This window comes from Nasonia vitripennis, chromosome 4 (assembly GCF_009193385.2).
Source record: "Nasonia vitripennis strain AsymCx chromosome 4, Nvit_psr_1.1, whole genome shotgun sequence".
Taxonomy (NCBI): domain Eukaryota; kingdom Metazoa; phylum Arthropoda; class Insecta; order Hymenoptera; family Pteromalidae; genus Nasonia; species Nasonia vitripennis.
The window spans coordinates 27,413,763-27,439,897 of record NC_045760.1 but is presented as its reverse complement, the minus strand read 5'-3'; the positions used below and the strand labels follow the sequence as shown (position 1 = coordinate 27,439,897).

At 41.4% G+C, this 26,135-nt stretch overlaps 2 protein-coding genes across 3 annotated transcripts; one reads left to right on the top strand and one right to left on the bottom strand.

The window, feature by feature from the left end:
* The first annotated feature begins 1,212 nt into the window (after nucleotides 1–1,212).
* On the top strand, nucleotides 1,213–19,198 carry LOC100122644 (adenylate cyclase type 3). 2 transcript variants are annotated; one of them, XM_008211875.4, is made up of 9 exons: nucleotides 1,213–2,150; nucleotides 3,901–4,280; nucleotides 7,718–8,002; nucleotides 10,609–10,889; nucleotides 11,776–12,104; nucleotides 12,712–13,044; nucleotides 14,594–14,899; nucleotides 14,965–15,300; nucleotides 15,902–18,506. In XM_008211875.4, exons 1-9 carry the CDS (start codon nucleotides 1,602–1,604, stop codon nucleotides 16,082–16,084), a joined length of 2,982 nt encoding a protein of 993 aa, XP_008210097.1. In that variant the 5' UTR covers nucleotides 1,213–1,601; the 3' UTR covers nucleotides 16,085–18,506. The 2 variants fall into 2 exon arrangements, with proteins under 2 accessions (XP_008210097.1, XP_016843920.1); XM_016988431.3 differs by having other exon boundaries at nucleotides 1,245–2,150; nucleotides 11,773–12,104; nucleotides 15,902–19,198.
* Nucleotides 19,199–22,827: 3,629 nt separating this feature from the next.
* Nucleotides 22,828–23,853, bottom strand: LOC103316710 (speckle-type POZ protein-like). Its single transcript, XM_031930576.1, has one exon. It carries the CDS (start codon nucleotides 23,851–23,853, stop codon nucleotides 22,828–22,830), a length of 1,026 nt encoding a protein of 341 aa, XP_031786436.1.
* Nucleotides 23,854–26,135: the final 2,282 nt, after the last annotated feature.

The following is a 26,135-nucleotide window of genomic DNA, read 5'->3' as shown; positions in this document are numbered from 1 at the left end:
GTATGGGTGGAATTTATTCCTTGTGCCGAAAAACCATCCGCGGAAGATTTTAATCAAGACCGAGAGCAAACACAATAGCGCCGATGGAACGGGTTTAAAAAAAGAAGCATTTGAACCGACATCTTTTGTATAACGAGATTATGAGGATGGCAGAGGCGGCTAATATTCGAAAATGTTTATACTCCTCACATACACACTCGAGCGAGAGAAGACGGCAACGATCTTCACCCCCCGCCTCGGCTCCGATGAGGGAAATAACGGAAACTCGAGAGCAGAGCGCGCAATTAGTCAGCCCTCGTTGAGCACGAGCGTTTAAAGCATCGGCGCTTATTTCTTTCTGTAAACACACCGGCTAAATTGTCCTCTCTCTCTCTCTCTCTCTCTCTCTCTCTCTCTCTCTCTCTCTCTCTCACTCTCTCTCTCTCTCCCTCTCTCTCTCTCTCTCTCTCTTTCGATCGATCGACTCTACGTACACACACGCGCGCGTCTACAATTCTCATCAAAACTCTCGCGGCGACAGAGAGAAAAAAAGTCGAGTTTGTACACACTGATAATCGGACATATGGCACTTTCGCGGAACCGAAAGATAAGTGCGCGCGATTTTTCGTTTTTTATCCGTCTGCAGGGGTTTCACTCTTGGCGAGTTTTGAATATTTACCGGATTACCAGCTGAATCGCTGCGATTACGGAAGGAAGTGTAACGATTACAGCTGTTTAACCGCCGTCACCCCCCAGCTGTGTGCAATAAAAGCTCGAGTGAACGAAGGTCGCGAGTAGCGCGGATCATCGCACGGTCAGACGGAAGAGTCGAACGCCCACCAGGGGATGAACTGACGAGGCTTCTGTTTTTTTTTTTTTTTTGAAAAATTTGCATGTGGTATTTTAGCTCGGTTGATTTATACTCTCGTCCTCGATCGAGCTCGAGCTTGATTTCAAATTGGGAAGATCGAGCTTTTTCGTGCCAATTTTTCCTTCGAGCTAAATCACGCTACTCTTGAATTAAAAAAAAAAAAATTATATGCACCTGCATGAATCGAAAAAATCAAAAGCCTCAAGGAAGCATCGGACGCAGGACACCAGCAGCTCGAGTATAAGCAGCATCAGCACCAGAGAAGCGTATACACTCCGAGCGCGTGCGCGCGCAGCTCGTCCAAGGGGGGTCTCCGTCTATCGACCGGCGATGTAGGAAGCATCGCGCAGGTCTGCAGCGGCGCTCGCCGCTCGAGAGAACAGTTACCCGGCCAGTCCCCCGCGCGCGGGCGGTGTGCTTGCTCGTGTTTTCTCTCTCTCGGGCAGCTCCGAATCCGACAGTGCTGTGATCGTTCCGGGGTGTCACTCTTGAGATCAATCGCATCCACACGTGCTCCCATGGTGTCTCTGCACACTCGAGGATGACGAAAGCTCCCGTCGCGTGACGCAGTAAGAGGTATCAGGATGCGGAGGAGCAGCAGGAGTAGCCCCTGGCGAACGTAGTGCAGCCGCGTACAGTAGAACGTATCAGCGCTAGAGAGAGAGAGAGAGAGAGAGAGAGAGAGAGAGAGAGAGAGAGAGAGAGAGTTTAAGGATAGCTAGAGTGTGCTGTGTGCCGCAAGTGCGTCAAGATGTCGATGTCTCGCGGCGAGACGTCGAACGAGGAGTCCTACCTGAACAGCGGCCGGCCGTCGAACCTCCTGAAGACGAGCTTTTCGAGTAGCAAGCTCGAGCGTCTCTATCGCTCGTCGTCGCTTCAGCAGCGCCGAGGTGGCCTCCAGTGTTTCCTCATCTCGGCTGTGCTTTACGACTTCTACAGTTTCGGGCTTACGGACGCGGAACTGCCCGCGCGCGGCCTCACGGCCGTCTTCCTCGGACTGAATCTCGGTTTGCTGGCCTGGGCGGAAAGGGGGACAAGGGCGAGGGACGCGTTATGGTCAGTGGTACCGCACGTGGCCTGGCAGATTTCCATAGCGCAGCTACTCGCCCCGCTGTTCCTCAAGTCCGCCGAGGTCACACCCCGAGACAGTCTTGGCTGGCTGCTGCTCCTGCTCTATCTGCATTTTGCCACTCTGCCGCTGAGGTTCTCCCTATGCGCGCTTCTGGCAGTTGGAACCGCGGCGACTTACATGGTATCCGTTTACGGACTGTCCAAGGCTCCGGTACCGCTTGAGGTTCTGGTGAGTATATTCGGTTTTTTTTTTTCATTTCTCTACGGAGGCCTCGAAGATCTCGGCCTCGATCGGAGACGATGATTAATGATCGTACACACACACGCTAATTCCAAAGCTGTCGGTGTACGTTAGTGACACTCGAGTAAGAGTCCAGTCAACGCGCGGTTGGGGAAAAAAACGAAGAAGCCACGTGCTCTGTCGCTCTCTGGCTTTTCACACTCGATCCTTGGGCATTTACATCGTTGAAATACCAGCTTTCCCGATGCAGACCTGTGGCTCGCTTATTTACTCGCGATTTGCAGCTCGATAAGGATTGCGCATAGCGTGTATTTTGTCCGCGCTAGATGACGGTCTATTTTTGGATTTAACGCTGATGCACTTGCGAAAGTTTCCTCGCAAGCGCAAGAGAGAGAGAGAGAGAGAGAGAGAGAGAGAGAGAGAGAGAGGAAATTAAAACGGACACTGTTTCTAACGAGCTTCAGACTCTATTAACGCTTAAGCTTGCAGGAGCTTTTTTCTCCTACACAGAGCGGTGTTTTGGAACAATCGATTCGAAAGTAATTTTTCTACGACCGACCCACTTCGCTCTTTCGTGTCGCGCTTTGATAATGTTCATCTCGACGCTGTGCAAACACGCTATACGTTTTTCATGCGCGGCGATAAAAATTATATCGCGAGAGAGAGAGAGAGAGAGAGAAAGAGAGAGAGAGAGAGATAGAAAGAGAGAGAGAGAGAGAGAACTAAACTTTCCCCTTGAATTCCCACTTCTCCGTTGACACACTTTTTTCGAGTATCAAACGTACGAGGAATTCCTTTCTCGCGGTGAAATATTTTCAGACTTTCAAATGGTTCATTTAATTTTCAAATCGCCGCGCGAGTGCATACACGATAAAAGCTCCGAAGTTTTGATTGCGAAAAAGCGTTTAAAGAAAGTTTCTTCTTTCGATCGAAAAACAAATATCCTCTCCTCGATGCGATACTTGATCGAGATCAAAATTCAAAAATTCCCCGACAAAACGACGAGCGCGAGATAACGGCTATCTCTCCGTCTCTCGATGACGCACCTGACGTCAAGTCTCCGGCTCTCGTATTTTTACCCCGTCGGCTCTAATTATACCGCGACAAATACGTAATTATAAACCCACGCCTGCACCTCTCGAAAAGAGAAAGAGAAAGAGAGGAGAAAAATTGTCCCCGCGCACACAACAAAGCTCTCTCGGATCGATACAGTACGAGCTTGCACAAAAAAAAGCTCGAGATAAGCTCCCGGCGCGATAAGGCGGCGATAAGGGGATATTGCAGCAGAAGCCAGAGAGAAAGCGCACTTAATTATGCAAGCGATCTCGCGCTAATTGCTCGATAGACGCACTTCTGAGAGGGACCCCGCAATTATCCGCACTCGATGCTACTCTGTGCCCCGGAGAACGACCTACATTCTGCGCGTGTACACCTGAATATCGCGATTAATTTTAATCCGAGGAAGTTCCGCGCGATTGAATTTCGTTTTGGTTTTCAAACTTGATACTGCGGGTTGCGGCTTTTTTAAAATACATCAAGCTCCGAGCTTCCGTCCGCGCCTCAAAGAGATAAACGTCGGCCGTTTAATTAGATCCGAACTCGCCCGTTCGTTACACTCCGGATATGCACAGTCCAACCGCAGGTTATAAATAGCTATTTATACCATCGGGACTTACAATTTTAGACGCTAATTAACCCGTTGCGCCTACGCAAATCAACGAATCGTCAAACCTTACAGATCTTGACGGTGACGCTGTCACTATGCGCCGCGGCCTTAGGCGCCTCGAGCTACTCGCTGGCCGAGTTCCAGCAGCGTCGAGCTTTCCTCGAGACGAAGCAGAGCCTCGAGGTGCAGCTGATAATCGAGGAACAGTCGGCCGAGCAGGAGCGACTATTGCTCAGTGTCTTACCTGAACACGTGGCCGTGAAGATGCGACAGGATTTGGGAGCTTCGCTCGACACGCAGTTTAAGAAGATCTACATGTCGAGGCACGAGAACGTCTCGATACTCTACGCCGACATCGTCGGCTTCACGGCCATATCGTCGACCTACTCAGCCAGCGATCTCGTCAAGATACTCAACGAGCTTTTCGCCAGGTTCGACCAGCTCAGCGAGAGGTGAGCCGCATAGACTTCCTGTATTCTTAATTGCCTACGTGGGGATTTTAAAGCGGGTACACAACGCAGGGGGTTACACACCCCTTTTTTTTGATGACTCGCGATAAAAGTGTACTTATTGTGAGCTATTTTTAGACGGGGGTGGAGGTTATGATGAATTCCAGTCATTCCACTCGGTTAATCTTTCCGCATTATCTTGCGAGGGGGTAAATATGTAGGGCAGAGCTTTCGCTTAAAGCGAATTTTGATCGCTGGTATTGAAGTGCGTACACCGATTTTTTTTTTAAAGAGATGGAAAAAAATAGGTAAAGGACGTGTGAGCGATGCTCGTCGGCTCCGTTGTTTGAAGAGCGTTTGCAAATGTCACCTAATTCCCGGGCGCTTCGGCCGTCAGAGAAAAAGATAGAGACGAACGACCCTCGTGAGTACTTATAGACCTCCGTTTTGTGCTTCGTCCGTTATTATCTTTCACCGTATATTGTATAGTCGTTCTTTCGACGCTGAATATCTTTTGAAGACTAATTTCGAAAATCAATCTTCGACGAAATTTTTCAATAAAAAAAAAGATAGTCTCTCCTCACGGCTCTCGATGGCAAATACGTGACCGACGGCGGCTATTTACAATCGACCGCTCACATCCGCTGGAAGTTCAGAACCTCCGGTGCTCGTAACACACACAGAAGACCGAAAGAGAGTTTTCGGATCACACGTTGATGTATACACACGTATACACAGTCCAGCGGCGCTTATGACGCATGAAATGCGCGGCTAACGATCGATGAACCGCCCAGCGCGTTGCACATCGTCGCCGCGAATAATGAAGACCAGAGAGGCGAAAAATAGATCTCGGCTCTACTCAATGGTCGAGCTTTCTCTCAATGATACTCCTACGCTATACACGAGTGTGCGTATCCGCGCTGATCAATTCCTGGCGCGGGGGTATATTTTTAGTGTCCTGTAATTTGACTCGCGCTGATTGAGTCTTCTTCGAGGGACACGCTTTTATATACGTCGTGTGTATCGATTTTGATTATTTTCGGCGCTTCAACACGCGGAGTTTAATTAGGTGAAGCTCGGATTTTGAAGCTGCTAGAGCTTGCAGAAATAGCCGAGGCTGAAGAGGAAATAAAAAGTTGTGTGTGTACACAGCAGCAGCGGCAGTCACTAATCAGAGCGGGAAAAAGCTCCCTAAACACAGAGTAAGGCAGAGAGAGAAATTTGTCCCATTCAGCGGGACGTTTGAAAGAGCGAATCACGCGCCGGATAAAAGAGGCCCATCGTCGGGCTCTTCCGCTTCGGCACAAGCGTATAAAAAAGCTCGTCGCGTATTAAGTTTCTCTCCGTCCTATCCCCTGCGCGCAACGATCGATACGCTCTCTGCAGACGTGGTACGCATGAAAAGTAGTGGTAGCGACTAGAGGAAAAACCACCCCCTGCGTGTGTACACTGATGACTGGGAAACTTTTCGGATGCGACGTTCGTCATCCCCCACGTGTGTGTGATTCTTCTCCGGAAGACGAGTGATAAATTACGTTGCCGAGCTTTTTTATATTGATATTAGGACGTTTCTCGCTGAAAATTATCGCGACTTTTTTTCGTGAAATTTATGCTCGCGCTTAGGTGTACAACGTTTGTGATCCAGTTCGCTGGAGAAAGTTTTTATCGGTTGATGTGCGGAGGAGAGGATTTATGAGAGTTTTCTGCGATTTTATCGGACGATTGTCAAAATTTGATAAAAGTATAAAAATAAATAAAAATAGTAGTCGGACGGAATTTATCGCCTCGCGTTGCGATGACGAGGAAGGGAACGTGTAGGTGATATAGTAGGCCGCCGCAATAATTAGGAAATACGAGCGCGTATACGTCACTTAGCGCCGAGACACGATATGAAATTAGTCTCGATCCCGGGGCCGAGTGAGGGACATTGAAAATGACAGTATCTCACGAGTGTACGATACACTTGTCGTTGCCGGGGCGCGTCGCCCGGTTAATTTAGATGTTGAATTAGACGCTGTATCGTATTAGTGGTAGAGTCGACATTGAGATAACGAAATCTATGTAGATGTGCATCGGGCTGATGTCGTTGCTTTTATATACACCTGACAACACGTCAACACTGCGGTTTGAGTAATTAACGAAAGAAATTAATCGGACGGAGGATAGAGGAAATCGATGTTGTGTGCGTGGTAGTTCCAAAATTATGTATCGTTCGTTCTTCTTCTCAAAGCACTCATAAAGAAAATCTAAACAATCATCATACCTACAGTACATCGGGTTCAGTTATAGCACAAGCGGCCCGAACATCAGCAGACCCAACAGGGCATGTTTTGGCGGCCTATATCTATATATAGACTTGGCGAGCAGATTTGAGATAAGGGAAACAGGAAAGCGTCTGTGCGCCATCTGTCTTCGTTAGCTGGAAACTATATGTATAGGTAGTCGGAAAGTTAAGGCGGCGGGGGAAAAAGCAGAGCAGTCCAAAACCATTTTATTTTACGGCTGTAATACTCCTACTTAATATATGGCTAAAAAAGTTTTTCCTCAAAACTATTTATTTATTTTATTTATTTATTTTTATTTATTTATTTAGCCAGAAAATTTACACTAGTGAATTACAGTAGTGACTTACACTCCGCAATGCACCAGTAAATCCCGCAGAGGTACTCGCAGGTACCTGTTGGCAGGACTGGCCACTCTTATCTACTAAAACTTAATACTAATTACAATTCCTTAATTATAACACTATTCCCATTACAAGAGATCCTTTTACAATTTAATTTTTAAATAGAACCTAAATATTCATCCCTAGTATTTTAGCATATCATTCATTCATCCTAATCCATTCCTTTATTTTACTTTTCGCTGTTTCATATTTGTTTAAAGTCTTTAGCTCGTTTGGAAGATCATTGAATACACCAACAGCCTTTATATAGCTGTTTTTTTGGCTTACAGTTTTAGTTCTTTGTGGTATCTGTATCAACTTTTTCCTTGTTACGCTATTCGATGTCAAGAACCTGTTTTTCATATCATTATAGTGGAACACTATGGATTCAAACGCAAACAATTGTCTTAAGTTTAGAGGTTTGTTATGAGTCATGAATTTGTTGTTACTTATTATTTTTAGCAATCTACTTTGTAAATTTTGTAATATGTTCAAGTTGTTATTATACGCTCCCCCCCATGCTATTATTCCATAATTTATAACACTGTGAAAGAATGCATAGTATATCATTAATAATGTATGTGTTTCCATGAATGTTCTTAGCTTATAAAATACAAACACTAAATATTTAGTTTTATTTATTAAATATTCTATATGTTGTTTCCATTTCATGTTAAAATCGAAGATTATACCCAAGTATTTACAGTGTTCCACCCTTTTCAAGACCTATGGCTTCAAGAATTAAAAAAAAAACTCTTTTTACGTAAACTTACAGGTACGAGCAGCTGCGCATAAAGATCCTGGGCGACTGTTACTACTGCATAAGCGGAGCACCAAAGGAACGTCCGGATCACGCGGTCCTCTGTATCCACATGGGCCTGTCTATGGTCGAGGCTATCAAGTACGTCCAGCAGACGACTAATAGTCCGGTCGACATGCGCGTCGGCATACACACAGGCGCCGTCCTTGCAGGTGTACTGGGACAGCGACAGTGGCAGTTCGACGTCTACAGCAAGGACGTTGAGCTGGCTAATAAGATGGAGAGTAGCGGGAGAGCCGGGTAAGTTAGATATGCGATGTTCGGATCAGAAAGAACTTACGTTTTATATTAGTATTAAATTTTGATGTCGTTTTATCGACCTTTGATCTTGTAGTATCAAACTTTGATATTATAGTATCATCTTTTGTTGATGTTATATGGTATCAAATTTTGATCATATGGTACTAAATTTTGGTTTAACAGTATCAAGTTTTGATCTTCTAGTATCCAATTTTGATTTTACAGTATCAAATTCTGATCTAATAGTATCAAACTTTGATCTTACACTACACCAAACTTTGACAGCACCAGCTTTCATAAATAAGCCAAGCACGCGTGTATTCTTTCTCAAAAATTAAGTACAAAGTATTTCAGTGCTATAGCTCCTCGAAAATCGGTCGTCAGCGGCAATTTCAGATGCACGAAATGTCCAATAATCAACTCGTTAACAAACTTAACTTTGTTCTCTCGAAACTCGATACACACTTAAATACGTTTCTTCCAAAACTCTCTAAAAAGCCTTCAAACTCATCGTCATCGTCGCAACTTCAATTAAGAAATAATAACGCAAGCGAAGGACACTCCGCAACATAAAGAAGCGAAACGTATGGCAGTATGAATAAACATAATGAGCCGGAAAAAGCCCTCATCACGAGCGAAAATTATACGATCCATCCAATATCACTCGACCTCAACGGTCGCCCCTCTCGACCACACGGTTCCCCTCAATTTACCCACAGCATCCTAGCGACAAAGTAAACAAAACTAGCCCGAGTAACACAGAACTAGAGTCGGACTCTCGCTCGCGTGTGTATATATATATATATATATATATATATATATATATATACATATATATATATATATATATATATATATATATATATATATATATATATATATATATATATATATATATATATATATATATAATATATATATATATATATATATATATATATATATATATATCACAAGCGACACGACTAAGAACAACGCCATATACGTGTCATCACAGGAGGAGGCCAGCGGCACAAGTGGCCGAGAGATAAGGCAGTGCGCGCGGCTGCCGTGGACAAGTGGACGGTAGCTGCTGGACTCGAGGGTTATATATACGTATATCTATGTGCTACCGCTCTTTCTCTTTATTTTCTGGCAATTTTTCGGCTCGCTTATTCCGCTCCGATTCTCAAGCTTTTTACGTTTCTTTAATTAAAAATCACTGTACATTCCACCTTCTCGATTTCATTACAAATCACGCACTGCAGCGAAATAACTTTTCGTTTTGCAAGATCTAGCCGCGCGATCTATATATATGAAATGGCAGCCCGACTCGACTTGCAAAGCCATAATTTAAAATTATAATAAACACACTTCGCGCGGAATATTTAATCCTAGAGCGAAACGCGAGTTGATGCGTTTATAAATATAAGCAGCCATACAAGCCCATATGAATTTCCATCGCATACACACATACAGACGATAGAGCGGTTAATCCGTTGATTCTTTCGCTGTTGATTTTTGCAGTTCCGCCGATGCGGAAACGATTTGTTTCACGTTGTCGTGTGTATATGCATAGCAACGATCGATACACACTCGTAAGCTTTTATCGAGCCTTTGTACGGCGACGAAACGCTGTTTGCCCTTTATCTGCCATCGGAATTTCACATCCAGTGTATTTTCACGCATTTTTTCTCGAAGCTTATAACGAGTCCAAAAGCGAATTTCTATAAACGCATACAGCGTTAAAATAAAGCATATAGCGACGACGTTTACCGTTTGACGGGAATGAAAAATACGAACCGAGAGCGAGGCAAAGTGCAAATTACGGAAAAAGTGGATAACCCCTGGGGGGTGAGCGAGCTGTGGATTTCACACCGTCACGCTCAGGAATTTTGACGAGGAAGAAAAGCGACTGGTCGACTAAATAACGACGTTAAAAGTCGGCCCCTCTCCGGCAAACTGCCAAATCTCCAGGCGCTTTTTATACACACTGTGCTCGAATTGGAAAAACTTCTTCGTTATATAATAATAAACCGAATTTTGTTTTTAAAAAATTGCGATAGTATAACGTGTGTCAGAGTTATTATATCTGCTTCGAAAGGATAATAATCGCGAGTCGTAAAGTAGCCGAGTCTCGAAAGGCGATAATGCGAGAAGAAGGGAATCGGCACTTGGTCCCTCTCTCGCGCGGCGAAATTGCCTGATTTATATACGCCTCGTTGCGCAAAAGTTTCACGCTCCACCCGCGACGGCCCTTATATTTATCGCTGTAGTTCCCTCGACCCGACAACGAACGCCGCGGTGCGAGAGATGGTGTATGTAAGTGTGGGCTATTAAAAGAAGGTGTAAATGGGCTTTATTGTAATTGGACTATACGCGTCATTGTTTATATACTTAAATTAGATCCGTTGAAAACTTAACGATTCCGACAGTACGTCGTTAATTTCCCGTTTATACACCATAAACATAAAAATTACGTCAGGAACGATTATTCATCAGGCTGAAGTCACGCGATGAAATTTCCCCAAATACACAATAAAGCCACTTTGACTCGTAATTCATTAGCTCCGCGTAAAAGCACACGCAAGGAAAACTGAACGAGGGGTGATCTTGTCTATATACAGGCGAGTTCACATCTCGAACGTGACGCTGAGCTTCTTGAGCGGCGAGTTCGAGGTCGAACCCGCGTACGGCGAGCAGAGGGAGGAGGCGCTGCAGAAGGCTGGGATCACCACGTACTTCATAGTGAAGGCGCTGAAACCGTTCAAGCCTGCGCTGACCAAGAGCTTGGCGTCGCTGGCCGATGCTGAGTTCTCGCAGAGGGCCATAAGCAGTGCCGATGCCCAGACCAAGGAGGATTCCGAGGACTTTAGGCAACGACTTCGCAAGGAACTCGATAGTCGAGGTAGGGTATATTGGTATATAGAGCTATATTGTGTTGGGGGTGTTGATGGGCGGAATCGGAGAATAACGAGATGAAATTTATGAAATATTTGAACGTTTATTTTTATCTAACCAATGCTTGGTACGTTCTTAGAATGGTCTAAAAACCACTTTTTGTAAAAAAAGGTAAAAACAAAGAGCTTCATGTTGTCGGTGATGCAACTGTTGCTGAGGTTGAATTCCACTTTGTTATATACTGTTCAAAACGTTGGAATACTCCTTCGATAAGCGTTTTTTTTGTGAATAATTTTATTGTCGCTTTTTCACGCGACCGTTTGATTAATTACATGTAATGACGAAATGCCAAGCGTGCAAAAAAGCTGAGAACACAACGATAGACGAATGGAAATAGCAATTGTTTGAAAAATCGCAATAAAAGTGAAGAAAGTAGCCTCGATTTTTACATGCGGATTATCACCAGAATATGATTAATTGCGAGAACACTTTTTTCGATTAAATGGCTACAATCATCAATATTACTAGCGACATTACCCACAACGGTACAGATTGAGATTTTCCGATGTTTTGAATTAGAATATCATTGAATTTGATTAAATTTATGCCATATTCCATTTTCAAAAAATAATTCTCTATAGCATGTTTCGATTCAATATTTTCTTTCCGAATAAAAATTATATTAATTATATATTATAAGCAATAACTTATGTTTATTTGGACGTTTTCAATTCAATTGAGAATATAATGAATAATACTACTGATATATCTGAGAGAAAAACTAAATTTATCAAAATAAAGATGACAATATAAACAAACAACAAGTAGAATCATTAGTACGTAATATTTAGACTCGCTCAAAGTCAATTATTCTCCCTAAAAATCAACAGTAGGCGGCGGAGCAGAGCTGAAGGGTCACGCGTCCTGGATCACGCTGGCCTTCAAGGACGCCCAGCTGGAGAAGGGCTTCCACAGCGCGGAAGAGGCGTTCTCCCCGTTGTCCCTCTTGGGAGGTCCTCTGGTGATGGTATGCGCGTCTCCGGTCTGGCGACTACAACCCTGGGGTCCGTTCACCTGGGGCGGCGCCGGTGTCGTCACGCTCTTCGGTATCGTACTCGCAGGGGCCACGTGTCTTGGCAGCGCTGTTCGCGCCCGATGGCTCAGGCGCACGCTCGCCCTTCTCATGATATTCTCCATGAGCGTCTTTCTTCTCCTGGATATGGTGAGATTTTTCTGTTTTTATTTTTCGCGGTCTTTTGCAGGAACTTAAAGATTAGATTATTATTAGAAATTCAATTGAGTTAATTTGTCTTCGAAACCCGTTTATAGATAAGTTTCAACATTAAAACATTAATGTTTCGAAAACACGAGTCACAGTATGCAGCTTACTTTGAATTTTGTTGTCGAAATAAAAATATTTTTGACTTAACGAGAATTCATTAATTAATGCTGTAATGCGTTAATCAGATCTGGCCCATAATTGCATTGGGGCTTGTATGCTCCGAAAATAAACGAAAACTGCATCAGTATTCGATCAATCCACAGTTCGCCGACACATAATCACATAATTTCACGCTTTCGTGAGTTTCAACGAAGCAGAAAATGATCATCTCGTTTGTTGCTAATTTCAAACGAATTAAACATCAAATCCCTTTTTATTTCTCAAAAGCTTGAAAATTGGAAAATAATAATAACGTACGACGATACAATCGATTCTCTCCACCTTCCAGTAGATACAGCAGCGTATGGTCAGACATCCACATATCCACCCCAACAGTCGAAAAATCTCCCCCTCCAAGTTCGAATCAAAAATCCCCTTCTCTCCACAGGCCAACTGCGGTATAATCGACCTGGAGCCAGCAACGAACGTCTCGATGAGTTGGTCACCCCGCTGTCCTTACCCCTCGTACTACTCGTACATCGGCGTACTGGCCCTCGTGGTAATCTCGATGCCAGCCTACATCTGCTACCTCGGCAAAGCCTTCCTCATGTTTATGCTGGCTGGAGCTCAGTGCACAATCAACGTCCTCTTCCTCGGGCCGACTCTCGACCACGAGCACATGGCCACCACGTCGCCAGGACAAAAGGTCCTTCCTCTCAAGTACTCGCTCTCGGCTACGCTTCTGACCATCGCCATAGCCCTCGTCGTCGTCGCCCGATACGTGAGTCATTATCCTTATTTATTTATTTATTAATACCAGAAAGTATAGTTACATATAGAGAATAAACAATATTACCTGTTGACGGGGCTGGTTACAAAAGAAACTAACGTACTAACTCAGAACTAAATAATTTGCATTATAAAGTAAACAATAAACGTAACGATTTCACAGCCGTGGAAATTTCGGTCTATATTTGTATTTTATATTATATTCTTTATATTTTTGATTCTAATAATTTTCATATTATTCGGTAGCCTGTTTAAGAGTCTTATAGTTACTATGTTTTGAACTTGGTTCTGAAATTATCGTAGTGGTAGCATAGAGATTCTTTTGCAAATAATTGATTGATATTAAGCAAATTTGTTTTTACTTATGATTTTCAAGAGCCTCTTTTGGAGGTTCATTATTAGACCTCCCCATGCAAATCATACCATATTCAATTACACTGTCGAAGAGTTCAAAATAAATCAGTTTCAATTGTTTGTACACATTTGTTGTTGTGTATAATTTTATTCAATAAGAAGCCGACGTGCGTCATCGAAGTAGACTAATTATAATTTCGAGTCGCGGTTTATAAAACAGTCCATTATTAGACGACTGTGTGAAAAAATATCGCGGTTCGATTTCAGGACATTCCATCGTCGACGAACAAAAAAAAAGGGAGAAGAACGACTACGAGTAAATATTGAAAACGCGTTACTCGCGCGCAAGCGGATATCGCTGGTAAAAATACACCGGCTATTTGCGACTCGCCAGTACTTTTAATATCCTTTCGCATAACGTCTAGCGCATCGTCGAGTGACCGTCGCTTCGGGCCGTTTACCTTCAACTCTCGGAATTTTTATTTCTCTCTCGTGTTATAGTTCCTCTATTACGTACACACACTACTCGTGTCGAGTTTACGGTAATGAACTTCAACTCAAGCTGTGAGATGATCGAAGTAACAATGACGGCAGAGGAAAATTCGAATAACTCGCGGTGACCTACATACGAGCAACAAGTATATACTGTGTGCACAGATCACGCGGATGAGTCGATTTTCCCGCGAAAAGGGAAAATAATTAATAGTAATCGAATGATCGAAGGATAGCGAATCTCCGATAACGCGATAAGCAAAAGCGAAAGGAAAGAACGAGCCTCGACAAATCGAGCTGCCGCTGCAATGGTAGCAGTTCTCTATCCTCCCGACTCGACCCAATTCCAAATGTGACCGGGAGTAGAAGAGAGGGAATTCGCGAGATTGGGTCCTGATTAATTTAACGGATAAACGGCAGCCACGCCGTAGACCGAAAAATATGTGTGTCGAGAGAGAGAGGGCATGTAATGACTCATTTCCCTGCGTAATCCTCTCCGTATATAAACGCGTGGGTGGGGTTTGGAAAAACCGGAAATTGACATACACGATTCCGCCGACTCTCCTCTTTTCTCTTATCGACTGCCCGAAAAAAAAATTGATCCACATGCGGTGAATTACGTCGAGTTCCCTGGATCGACCCCATTTCCAACGAGGTCAGCCCTCGAAAAATAAAAAAAAAAATAAAAATTCCAGACAGAGAAGGCGAGGCGAGTGCTGTACCTGCGGGGTCGCGAGGTCGAAGCCCAGAGGGAACGAGCAGCCGACATGAAGCGGCGCAACGGCGCCCTGATCTACAACATCCTGCCGCCCCACGTGGCGGCCTACTTCCTCTCGAACACCCGGCACCACGACGACCTCTACAGCCAGAGCTACGCCGAGGTCGGCGTCTTGTTCGCCAGTATGCCCAACTTTGCTGATTTCTACAGCGAGGAGAGCATCAACAACCAGGGACTCGAGTGCCTCAGGTTCCTCAACGAGGTCATCTCCGATTTCGATGCGGTGAGTGATAAATTGCCATGGGTTGTCATTTTGCGAACTCTCGCTAAACGCTCGCCCCTCCGCAGATCCTCGATCAGGACAAGTACAAAGACATCATAAAGATCAAGACGATAGGCTCGACGTACATGGCGGCCTCTGGTATAACCGAGTCAGAGGAGAGGGCTAACGAGCCTCAGTGGCAGCATCTCTCGAGGCTCGTCGAGTTCTCCCTCGACATGAAGAACGCCCTGTCCATCATCAACGAGCAGAGCTTCAACCACTTCGTTCTAAAAATGGGCATCAATCACGGGCCCGTCACTGCTGGGGTCATCGGGGCCAGGAAGCCTCACTACGACATCTGGGGTAACACGGTCAATGTGGCCTCGAGGATGGAGAGCACCGGCAAAGTTGGATGCTTGCAGGTATTCTACTTTGTTTTATTATTATAGACGTTGATGAGGATAATAAGCTCCCGAGATGTATACAGGGGCAATAGTCATACGATGCTGGTGTATTTAGTAGGGTATTTACGTAAGCTCCTCGTTGGAACTGAAAACTTCTGCCAAGCCTGCGTTTGACATCTTTCCTTGAGAGAATTAAGATATCGATTTCGTGTGTAGGGTGACGCTTAACAAGAGCAGAGCCGGACGACGTGTGTGTATTAGAGTGTCCTATATCCTATTGTTTAGTGGTCAATAAAATTGGGGAAGCTGATCTTTGACACTATTATTTCTAGTAGTTTTCGTGCCAAGGGCGTGAAGTTGAATTTTACGCCCGAACATTGCTTTTAGTACTACTAAAAGGCTTTAAAGTAATTTTAATTGTAAACTTAATTTGGTTTATGATGTGTTTCAGGGTGTAAGGTTCAACTTTACGTACACTGGGCATAAAGTCTCGCTTTAAGCCCGACTTTCAGCTTTGCACCTATTGTGCGGAAAATTAAACTTTACGCCCAAAAAATATGAAGAAAACTACTTAATACAATTAATTGTATTATTTTCTAACGAATAAAATCCACCCCAGGTAACGGACGAGACGCGAAAGATCCTGGAGCCCTTCGGCTACGGTTTCGAGCAGCGGGGCATGGTCTTCGTCAAGGGCAAAGGTCAACTACTAACCCACTACCTGATCAAGAAAGACGGCGTCCCGCTGAACCTCGACAGCGATTTACCGATCGAACCGGCACATCCGATCATCTATCAGTAAGAAGAACAACTGTATCCGCATCGAAGACAGGTGCAACCGAGAACAAAGAAACTGACGTCCTCCGCAAAAGGCGCTAAGACAGAACGAGAGAGACATTGAAAATCTCGAGGACAAAAAGCTGCTGCTGCTGGGGAGTGAGCGAGCGCGATTAAAGTCTCGGGGCGGTACTTTAAAAGTATGAGAAAAGGCTGCTCCGCATAGATGCCGATGCTGCGCATTATGTATGCACACGACATACACACACACGTACACATGATCCCGGCCGGCAACGAACTGAAAAAAGGAGCTTCGATCGCGCGGCCACATTGTCGTCGTCTAAAAATAACGAAAACAGCCGCTTATGCAGCGTATAACACACACACACACAACAGATAACACGGACACGAGAACGAGAGCTGTTTCTTCCTTATACCCGAGAGTCGCGTGAGGTTGTTTATTATAGCGACATGCCGGTCTAAAAAAGCTCGTTTACTCACACGCGTATCACCGAGAGGGTTAACGATAAAAAGTCGTGCGGATCGAGATCTGCTGCTTCTGTCTCTTTATTGGGACGAGGAGAGATGTATTTCAACGACGAAAACAGGTTGTAATGTTGCTGCTGCAAGCTCAAGTTATTAACGTCGTCTTTTATCGAGGATATAAATATTGCAAAAATATACAAATATACGTACTTTGAGCGATGAGGTGGATACAAGGCTTTATTAAAAAAAAAATAACAATAAAAATTACACTATTATATTACATACTGTCGAAAATGGTAATATGCTTCTGCTATTTGGGCTGCGGAATATGGTCCTTCGTGATTTTCTTTGGATACTATATGATGTAGAGCTTATAGATGTTTTGGCCGACTTTAGGTAACGCAACGAGTCACACATCAGACTTCGCCTATATCTAATGTCTTTCGAATACTCAAAAGTGCGTGTGACTAAAAATAAACGTGGTAAACGGATAATCAAATTATTTTCTAAATAATTCAATTCTCGTAGATTATACTAGGCAAGTATTAGAAAATTCTCGTGTATCGGTGTGTGTATTTCCGAAAGTTGTTCAAATTAAGCATCCGCAAACGTTTTGTAAATCGTATCTCTCATAGATTTAATCGAAAAATAGACACTTAAAGCAATAGCTTTCATTCGTTCGATGATTTTTTTTCTAATAAATTTCCGCAGCCTAAAGCCTTGCTGTCGATCATTGTGTTCACTCGAGAGTAAAATAAATCCGCGTCTTCGTCCGAGGCTGAGTCTATGAAATCTAATCACACTTTTGCTAAACAAAAAGGAAAAGTGGTCCTCGGATGTCGAACGCACAGATATATGCGACGTTATATAGCGTTAATATGTAACTAAGAGTTCACGAGACATTTCTTAAGTCTGTGATAACTTCGTCGCGAGTAGCGTATATTATTATAACGATTTTGATGTACACTTGTTTAATCTAGAGCGTCGTGTAAGGATGTCTTAGGAGGAAAAAGAGGACGAGTTTCGCAACGAGTGTCAAAGTGTTCGAACTGCTGCTTCGATGTTTTCCAATGAAATATCATAATCAGTCCTCTCGTGAGTTATAATTACTTATTCAGCTCAAGATAATAGCGTTATATCCGTCCATAAGATAGCAATAGTAAAGTATAATTTTGTAATGTATCGTATCACACAAAGATGCCAAAATTTTAGACAGCCTCCATTTCGCACAAGTATGTAATCAGCAGTTCAAACATTTACTAAGACACCACATTGATATCCTGTAAAAGGTTTTTCAAAATTTAACAATTACACCTCTGGAGAAAGCCTAAAGATAAGAAAGGCCACGAGAGTGTCAGTAGGTCGTGCATCAAGATGATAATAATTGTCGCAACCGAATAGTCGTGTTAATGAGAATTTCCAGCGGTTAACCCAGTTGCAGAATGGCACCGCAGTGAGTCCTAAAAAGCAACAGCCTTAGCTCAGTTTCAGACTTAATGGATTGTTGGGAATTCAAATTACACGAGAGTATAAGAGCACGGGACATCGGGCGAAATTTATTAAGCCATTTTCCAATTTCAAATTTTACGGTACACGTGTTCGTAAACGCGGTGCCATCTAATGTGGGTCTCCAGCTGTTGAAGGAAGTTTCGTTGACGCCACACTCGACGTCGTGGAAATGGAGATTGATCAAAGTTATAATGTACGTGACGCGTATAATGAAAATTGACTATTCGACTCTCTTGAAGTGAAAAAAAGAGACGCGATACAAAGAGAGCTGAGACGGCGCAATAGGAATTAAGGTTAAGTACGCGATGCAGAAAGAGACGGAATGTTTGTAGCTTGTAAAAAGTTAGGATGTGAAAGTGTAGCAGGCGAATGAGGTCAGATTGTAGCTCTCAAAGAGTAGCATTTGTGAAAATCGGGCGTACGCGGGATGAAAAGAACGACGACAAAGAGAAGAAAAAGAAAAACATTGAGATGCGAGAGAAGAGATATTTAGTCACGTTCGCGTTTTCGAATAAGTAGAGGAGTTTACGATTACATTTTTATTTTTAACCATGAATTTCGATTAGTTTTTATTTATGCGAAGATGTATTTTTGTAAGGAAATATTTTTTGTTTTATTTCATCGATGATCTCATTTTAAAATATACTTTTTTAATTTACGACTGAGTTTGACGTTTGTAGTAGCAGAAAGTTAAGGAAAATCGAAAGAAGATGAAAAGTGTACAACCCTATTTTGAGAATGATCAACTTTCATTCGTGAAAAGCCTCCTTCGTCTAGTCATAGGCAGCACAAATATACTGTATAAATATATTTTAAAAGTATAAAATTCGTCTGTAGAAAATGACGTATTAGTGTGTACCAACGAGTTAAAAAAATCCAGACAACTATTCTAAACACTTTTTTTATATTCCAGCAGCTAATTGGTGCTGGTATGTAACTGTTCCTGACTTAACGAAAACAGTTCCAGAAATACGACAAAAACAACAAGAATGATTTCACTTCATTTTCACAAATCTATACGTATAATAATCTAAAACATTTTATTTACAATTTCGTCGATTATTAAACAAAAAACAAACTAGAACGAACAATAATGAAACCCGAAACACGGTATAGTAGTAAAAATTAAGGATTTAAACAAAAAGCAGAGGAAAATCTTAGCGCACGAGGATACAAAGACTAAACGTGTACAAAGAGACCAAAACAAAAGAGCTGAGCCGAAGGAAAGAATCGTAGTCGCCTTTTTACGGACGAGTGAAAAGGAGAAAGAAAAAAAGAAGTTGTATAGTTCAAACGAAAGAAAAACAGGCTGAGATGGCAGATTGTAGCGTAGCACGAAAACTCGATTAAGTGAAAAAGTAAATAATGAAAACAGGAGGATAATGGGGAACAAAGAAAGTGAGTAGTAGACAAAGTGAAATTCGACGAAAGGTGCAGAAACGTAGTGGAAATTAAGAAAATGAAGCAAAAAAAAATCACTCTTAGCACTTAAGTAAAGTGTATAGCGAAACAAGGTAAAAAAAGAGACACACCGAAGAAGCACAAAAGGACTAACTGAGTATATTCTGCTGTGAATGTGTACAAGGGTATATTACGTAGCACAAAGGAAGGAAGAAATACGATTCACGATATATCAATAGACCAGAGCACAAATACATGAACGCCATGGACAAATATTATAAAATTATTATAAACTCGAACAACTATATGAATGTGAAAAATTTTTCATTTTCAAATCAGTCCCGATCTGCTGTATCTAGAAACTATGTACCATCTACATTTGGATGTAATAAGATTCACTAAATGATTAAATAGTAATTTTCCGTGGAGCCGATTTTCAATTCATACGCGGTATATAAAGAAAGACTTGAAAGGCACACATACTCATAGCGATAAAATAAAACTAAATTGAGAAAGTCCGGGCTATACCTTTACGACTCGACGGTCGCCGACATACAAGTTATTTTTTTACGTAGGTAAATCTGAGCAAAGTTATCACAGACATTCTTCGTTAGTATATAAAGTAGACATTTCGCAGGAGGGAAGACAAACATTCGTCATATTACCAAAAAGAATCGTGTAAAGAAAAGGATGTAATTCACGTATACAGTGTACGGCCTAATCGAGAAGCGCAAACGAAAGCGAAACTCTCGTGAAGCGTTTTGACCGAGACTTATAAAAGAACAGAAAGAGAGAATGTATGAAATTATCCCTCCTTAAAAATGGTATGACATAACTCTCGCACTCTTCCACTATCGCGATTAGCTTTGTCGAAAAACTTTGCGTTAAAACGTACTTATAGTTGTTTTCTTTTTGACATATAACTGCGTTTTTTGCGTTTACTTTATTGTAGTATAAATATTTTATATGCAGTACATGATTTTCGTGTAAAACAACAACAAAAGAAAAAACTGTGATAGTTTTGTATTTAAATTGTCGAAAGTGTATGTATGAGCTATATATTGGTAATTGTTATAAATAGTACAAAAGCTTGCGTTTAGTGTTTTTTGCGCGAAGGTAAAAAGGATTATTACGTTTCAAAATTGAATGTATATTTGGAATATATTATATCATTTCGAATCTTTGTTTCTATGTAGAATATAGTTATAATTAAACATTATCGAATGGAACAAAAAAATACAAATTCTATCTTTCCAGAAAAAAAATGTATCTTTTAGGACTATTCTTAGAAAGTATAAATATTAAAGAAGTAAATATAAAAAATTATATAAATATATGGACTTAGGTAGTTAGTTTGAAATTTTACACTAGAATTTCCAGGAAATTCAATGGAATGGATATGTACCTATAGCTTAAGTAGGTATGATACTTATAAGTATTACGTTTTAAATATAATTTAGTATAGCATGTAGCAACGATTCCTATTATAATTTCCGAAGAATGTGTGTATATATATTCAATATTCAGAAGTGAGTTAGAATCAAACTCTTCTTACTTATGTATTCCTGATTTCTATTGTAGCATTGGAATCTAGAAAGATTACAATCCATACCTTTTTTTATGGTCATTTGTTTAAATATATTGCATCATATGATTTCATCGATCGACAAAGCTAGTCACGACACTTTCGGATCTTTGTAAATTAGCAATAAACAGAGACGTTGTACATGTAAATATAACTAAGGCTAAACCGAGAATAATGATAATTATATATCACTTCGACGAGAGGCAAGGGAAAACAGAATACCAAATAAAATTTAAAATTATATAAAGTAATAACACAGTATAAATAACATATACAGGCTTCGAGTTTCCAAGCTCGAGTTTAAATATGTGTGGTATGGATATATAAGAGAAATGAAGAAAAAAGGAAACGTTAGAAGCGCGCGAAAGTTTGAAAATAATAAATAAATTAATATAAAAAAATAAAAAATAGACCTTAAAGAATTAAATTGAAAAAAAAATACAAATCAATATAATTCTGTCACAAAACACAAGTGTCGTCGATTCGCGCGCTGCGATGAGAAATATCACTGTAGATATCTTAGCACTTATAAAAAATGTATGTAAATGTATAGGTATATTATATATATTTATATATATATATACATGGTCTTGAGAGGGAACACAGGTTGTAACTTAATTTATCGCTGCGAATGAAAGGGACGATAGTGAGGAACGCAAGCGAAAGATATATATATATATACGTAGGTGGGGGATGAAACAGAAGAAACCCCAAACAATTGCACGTCGAACGGATATAATTAATTAAAAGTATATATATATATATATATATATATATATATATATATATAAATATATAAATATATGATGATGATGATGATGATGATGACGAGCGACGTACACGTACGTGCAAGAATTTGTTGGTGATTCCTTATTAAGAACGTCCTTTTTTCCTGATCTCTGCAACTTCTTCGAACAATCAATTGTATTTGTGCAAATTGATTTTTTTATTCATTGTTAATTTTGAAATATTAGTTAATAAAACCAATTTTCAATGGCACTTACTCTGTGTTTTGTTTTTCTCGTGACTTTCACGTCAATTCCTCAAGCCTGCAGGACATGCGTGATTGAAGAAAACGATTTATCTTTTTTTTTCAAAGATTTATTAATTATTATGATTTCTGTTTTTTAAAAATATCATTTTTTCGTAAAAGTGCAGCTTTGAAAGTGCATGTTTACAAAAATATCGGGGCAGACGAGAACAAAATGGCTAATGTTTTTTACATATTATATTTTATGAAACTTTTTTAATATATTCATCATTGTTATATATGTTTCATAAAAAAAGAACAATTTATACAGACGATTATACTGACATACTATCTATGTATCGCTTTGCGCATGCCATGAGCTTAAAAATATAAGCAATTTTGTTTACATATTTTGCGGAGATATACATATTATATATGCGTGATTGAAGAAAACGATTTATCTTTTTTTTTTTAAAGATTTATTATTTATTATTATATCGAACCATTCGAAAAATTTCTGAGAAAAAAGGAATTACGTTTTTATCATTTGTTCGTGTAGATTATATTTTCTTCATTACCGACACGTGAGAAAGAATTCGAATGATTTTCTTCTAAGATTTTGAATTTTATATTATAATATATTTCCTTAAAATTCTATGCAAAAATACAAGTCAATAAACACTCGGCGATACGGGCAGTCGACCAACGCGGTACGTATACACACACACACACAATACCTGCTGCTACGCATACGCTCGTGCAAGTGCATGGAGATGACGGCCGAGCTGGGCATATTGCGAAGGCTGCGCAGTATGAATCATAGTTTGATCTTTTTGGACATGGCGCAGCACACTTCACACAAGAGATCGTAAGGCAGCGACTTGAAGTTCCGTCCGTTAGCAACGTCGTTCGCATACGCTAATATAAACTCGATTGATTTCTTCTTCAGCACATACATCCGATGAACGTCGGCAAGTACGACGTACTCGATGACATTGTCGACGTTCAAATTCTTGCACATCGTATCCTCGCACATGACCATCAGTTTCTCCAGTGCGTACTTGTCAGCTGCGGCCAAAAGTTCACCAGCGAGATCATCCATATTTTTCACCTTTCCTACGTAGATGAAACGTATCATCTCCAGCAGCACGTCGTACCTGATGTCTTCGATTTCTACGCTGCTGTCTTGCTTCTCCAGCATCTCGGCTTCGAACATTGCAGCGAAAACCAAACTGCTCTTGGCGAGTATGCACTTGTGGACCTTCAAGACTCTACCTTCAGTAATGAGGGTTACGTCGCTGAATTTATTCTCGTTGATGAGACACTCGTACTTGTCGATCTCTTCCAGTCGACCGACGACGCCTTGCCACATTTCCTCACGATTCTTGTGCTTGTCCGAACGTTTCTTCATCTCTTCAGGCGTGAGCTGAGTTATTTTGCACATGATGATCATCTTGTCGTCATCGAGAATACCGTTAGCTGGGTCTATGATGAAATCTAGCAGTCCATATTTTTTATATTCGTGCAAGTAACAGCCTTTGATGAAGGGTCTCCCTTCAGCTGTGTGACTCACCACCGCTTCACCCTTGTTGTTGAGGATTTGAAGAGTAACCGTGCCCTCGATCTTCCCGTGAACGGGTAGCACAAGCGAAAAGATATCTCTGGACTCTTCGTTTTCACCTTTTGGATAAAGTTTCAGCGTACATTGGATGTCCTTCATTCCGAAAAATGGTGGTGAATACAGGGCTTCTCCGACGTGCCTGCAGCTTGTACTGAAGTCATTGATGACCCACTTAAACTTGTATGAAGCGACACTGATGTTGCCGTTAACGTTGAAAGACATGTTTTTTTATAGTGTCGTACTTCTTTGGTTTGGCGATTACCTGTTCTTCGAAATTGAAGGGAGCTTGCTTTCAGTTGAAGTACTTTGAAACCGGCACTACAGTGTGAGCGATATGTGAAGATTACTTGTGTTACGTAGGCAAGAGGATAACAGGCACGGCCATTACTTTTATTTAGTGCAACCGCGAGAAAGAGCAGTTGCTCGCTTCGTAGGTTGACGCCTACTGACGTGCAGAAATGAAGCTTCGAGAAGCTGCAGTTCGCCGGATGCGCGTTATCGCAAGGCGATAACGCGACTCTAACGACCAAGGCTCAGGATTCTGCAAATTCACGAGTCGGAGCCAGCGTTGTTATGTCGAGCAGTGCGACGCTTGCACCTTCAGCACTGCACGTGTGGTTCCCCATCGTGGTATATTCGTGAAGCCTGACATTAAGAAGCGTAGATTTAAATTCTATCGATGAAAGCGATTTTTAATGAGTACATTCGGTACTTTCGTGAGGCAGTTAGTCTCGCGTTGTAAGTGTGTGCAGTGCACCCTGGCTTGACTCGTTAGATTCCTGCATTATCTAATTTCACTATTACGTGGGGTGACTTAGGGCATTGGACGAATAGTGTTTCCGTTCGCGCAGTTGTGAAAGCCCATGAGTTTGTTTCATGTGACCTAACCCAATATACGTGTCTTGTATTTGTATGATTTCAATATTACAATCAATTAGATTTGACGTTTTGCGTTGCGTGGCGAACTTTATTTCACAACCTGCATTATTCCTCATTTCGCGCACAGGTTCTACAAGTTTGCAAATTAGAAGATTAAACTTTTTATTAGTTTGCAAATTAGAAGGTTAAACTTTTTCCTTTTGTCTAATTTCTTAAACAGAAATGGGATATATTTGTTCTTATCTTCACTAATCGCAAAATAATGATACTCCGGCCAAATATAGGCAAAAGTCTGATTTGATAGAAAACAGTTTTGTTTGACCGATATAAGTGCTGAAGCATTTATATAATATGAAAAGTTGTAAATCAAGAAGAGGAATTCCAATATAGTATATGAGTTTATTTTCGGCAAAGAATATTGCTATATTTGATATTTCTGCAATTTTTAGAGGTGATGTATTCGCATCTCCTGGAAATATTGCACTACCAACACTATCCGTGACCAATTTGGCTGATTTCGTGAATAGGTTTATTGAAACAAAATGAGGACGCATTGATCCCTGTGTTTTCTCATTAATCTAAACTACTTAGCCTTAAAAAGGATGAAAAAATACGCAAAAATAGGTAAGTCTATACATCCGCCAGTTGCTGCTAAGAGTCGAAATATCGCTTCGTATCGGACCTCGAAAATCGCTGAATTCTGGGTGTCACTTATCGGGCGTTCTCGGTACGTTTGCACGTTTTCTCGTTAATTTAACAAACATAAGCTTAAAGAGGGCAAAAAACACGCAAAATCAGTTAGGTCTGTACCACCGCTAGTTGATGCTAAGGGACGAACCATCGGTTCGAACAGGAGGCTGTAATTCGGGTGTTTCCTGGTGTTCACTTATCGGGCGTTCTTGATGCCTTGGCACGTTTTTTCGTTATTCTAGCCTACATAGGTTTGAAGAGGACAAAAAAATACGCAAAACCAGGTGGGCGAGAAGTTCGGGCAGTTGCTGCTAAGGGTTGAAGCATCGGCTTGAACCAGCGGCTGTAATTTGTGTGATTATTGGGGTTCACTTATTGGGCGTTCTTGGTACCTTGGCACGTTTTCTCGTGAATCTTACCTACAAAATACGCAAAAATATGTAGGCCAGAACTTTGGGCAGTTGCTGCAGGCACCGCAGGACCCGGAGTAATGGGTCACCGAGCATGATTGCATTATAGTACGTGACAATCATAGTATTAAACATGTACTGAATTATGCCATTATCTAAGAACTTTATTGCTTTCAGTATAGTATCAGATTTGAATTACTAATCAGTTGATTGGAACTTATTGTGTAGGGTTATTCCCAGGATCTCTAATTTCTTGTCTATCGCTGAATTTGATCTCTACCAGCTCTGTTTGATCCGCAAGGAGTTTGGCTACTTCATTGGTGTTATTGCATGTGATCTAAATTAAGTTATGCAAGTATTTTTTAGTATTTTCATACAGTGTACCAAACAGTGTTGATTGTTCATTTTGAAATATTAGTTAATAAAACCAATTTTCAATGGCACTTACTCTGTGTTTTGTTTTTCTTGTTACTTTCACGTCAATACCTTAAGCCTGCAGGACATGCGTGATTGAAGAAAACGATT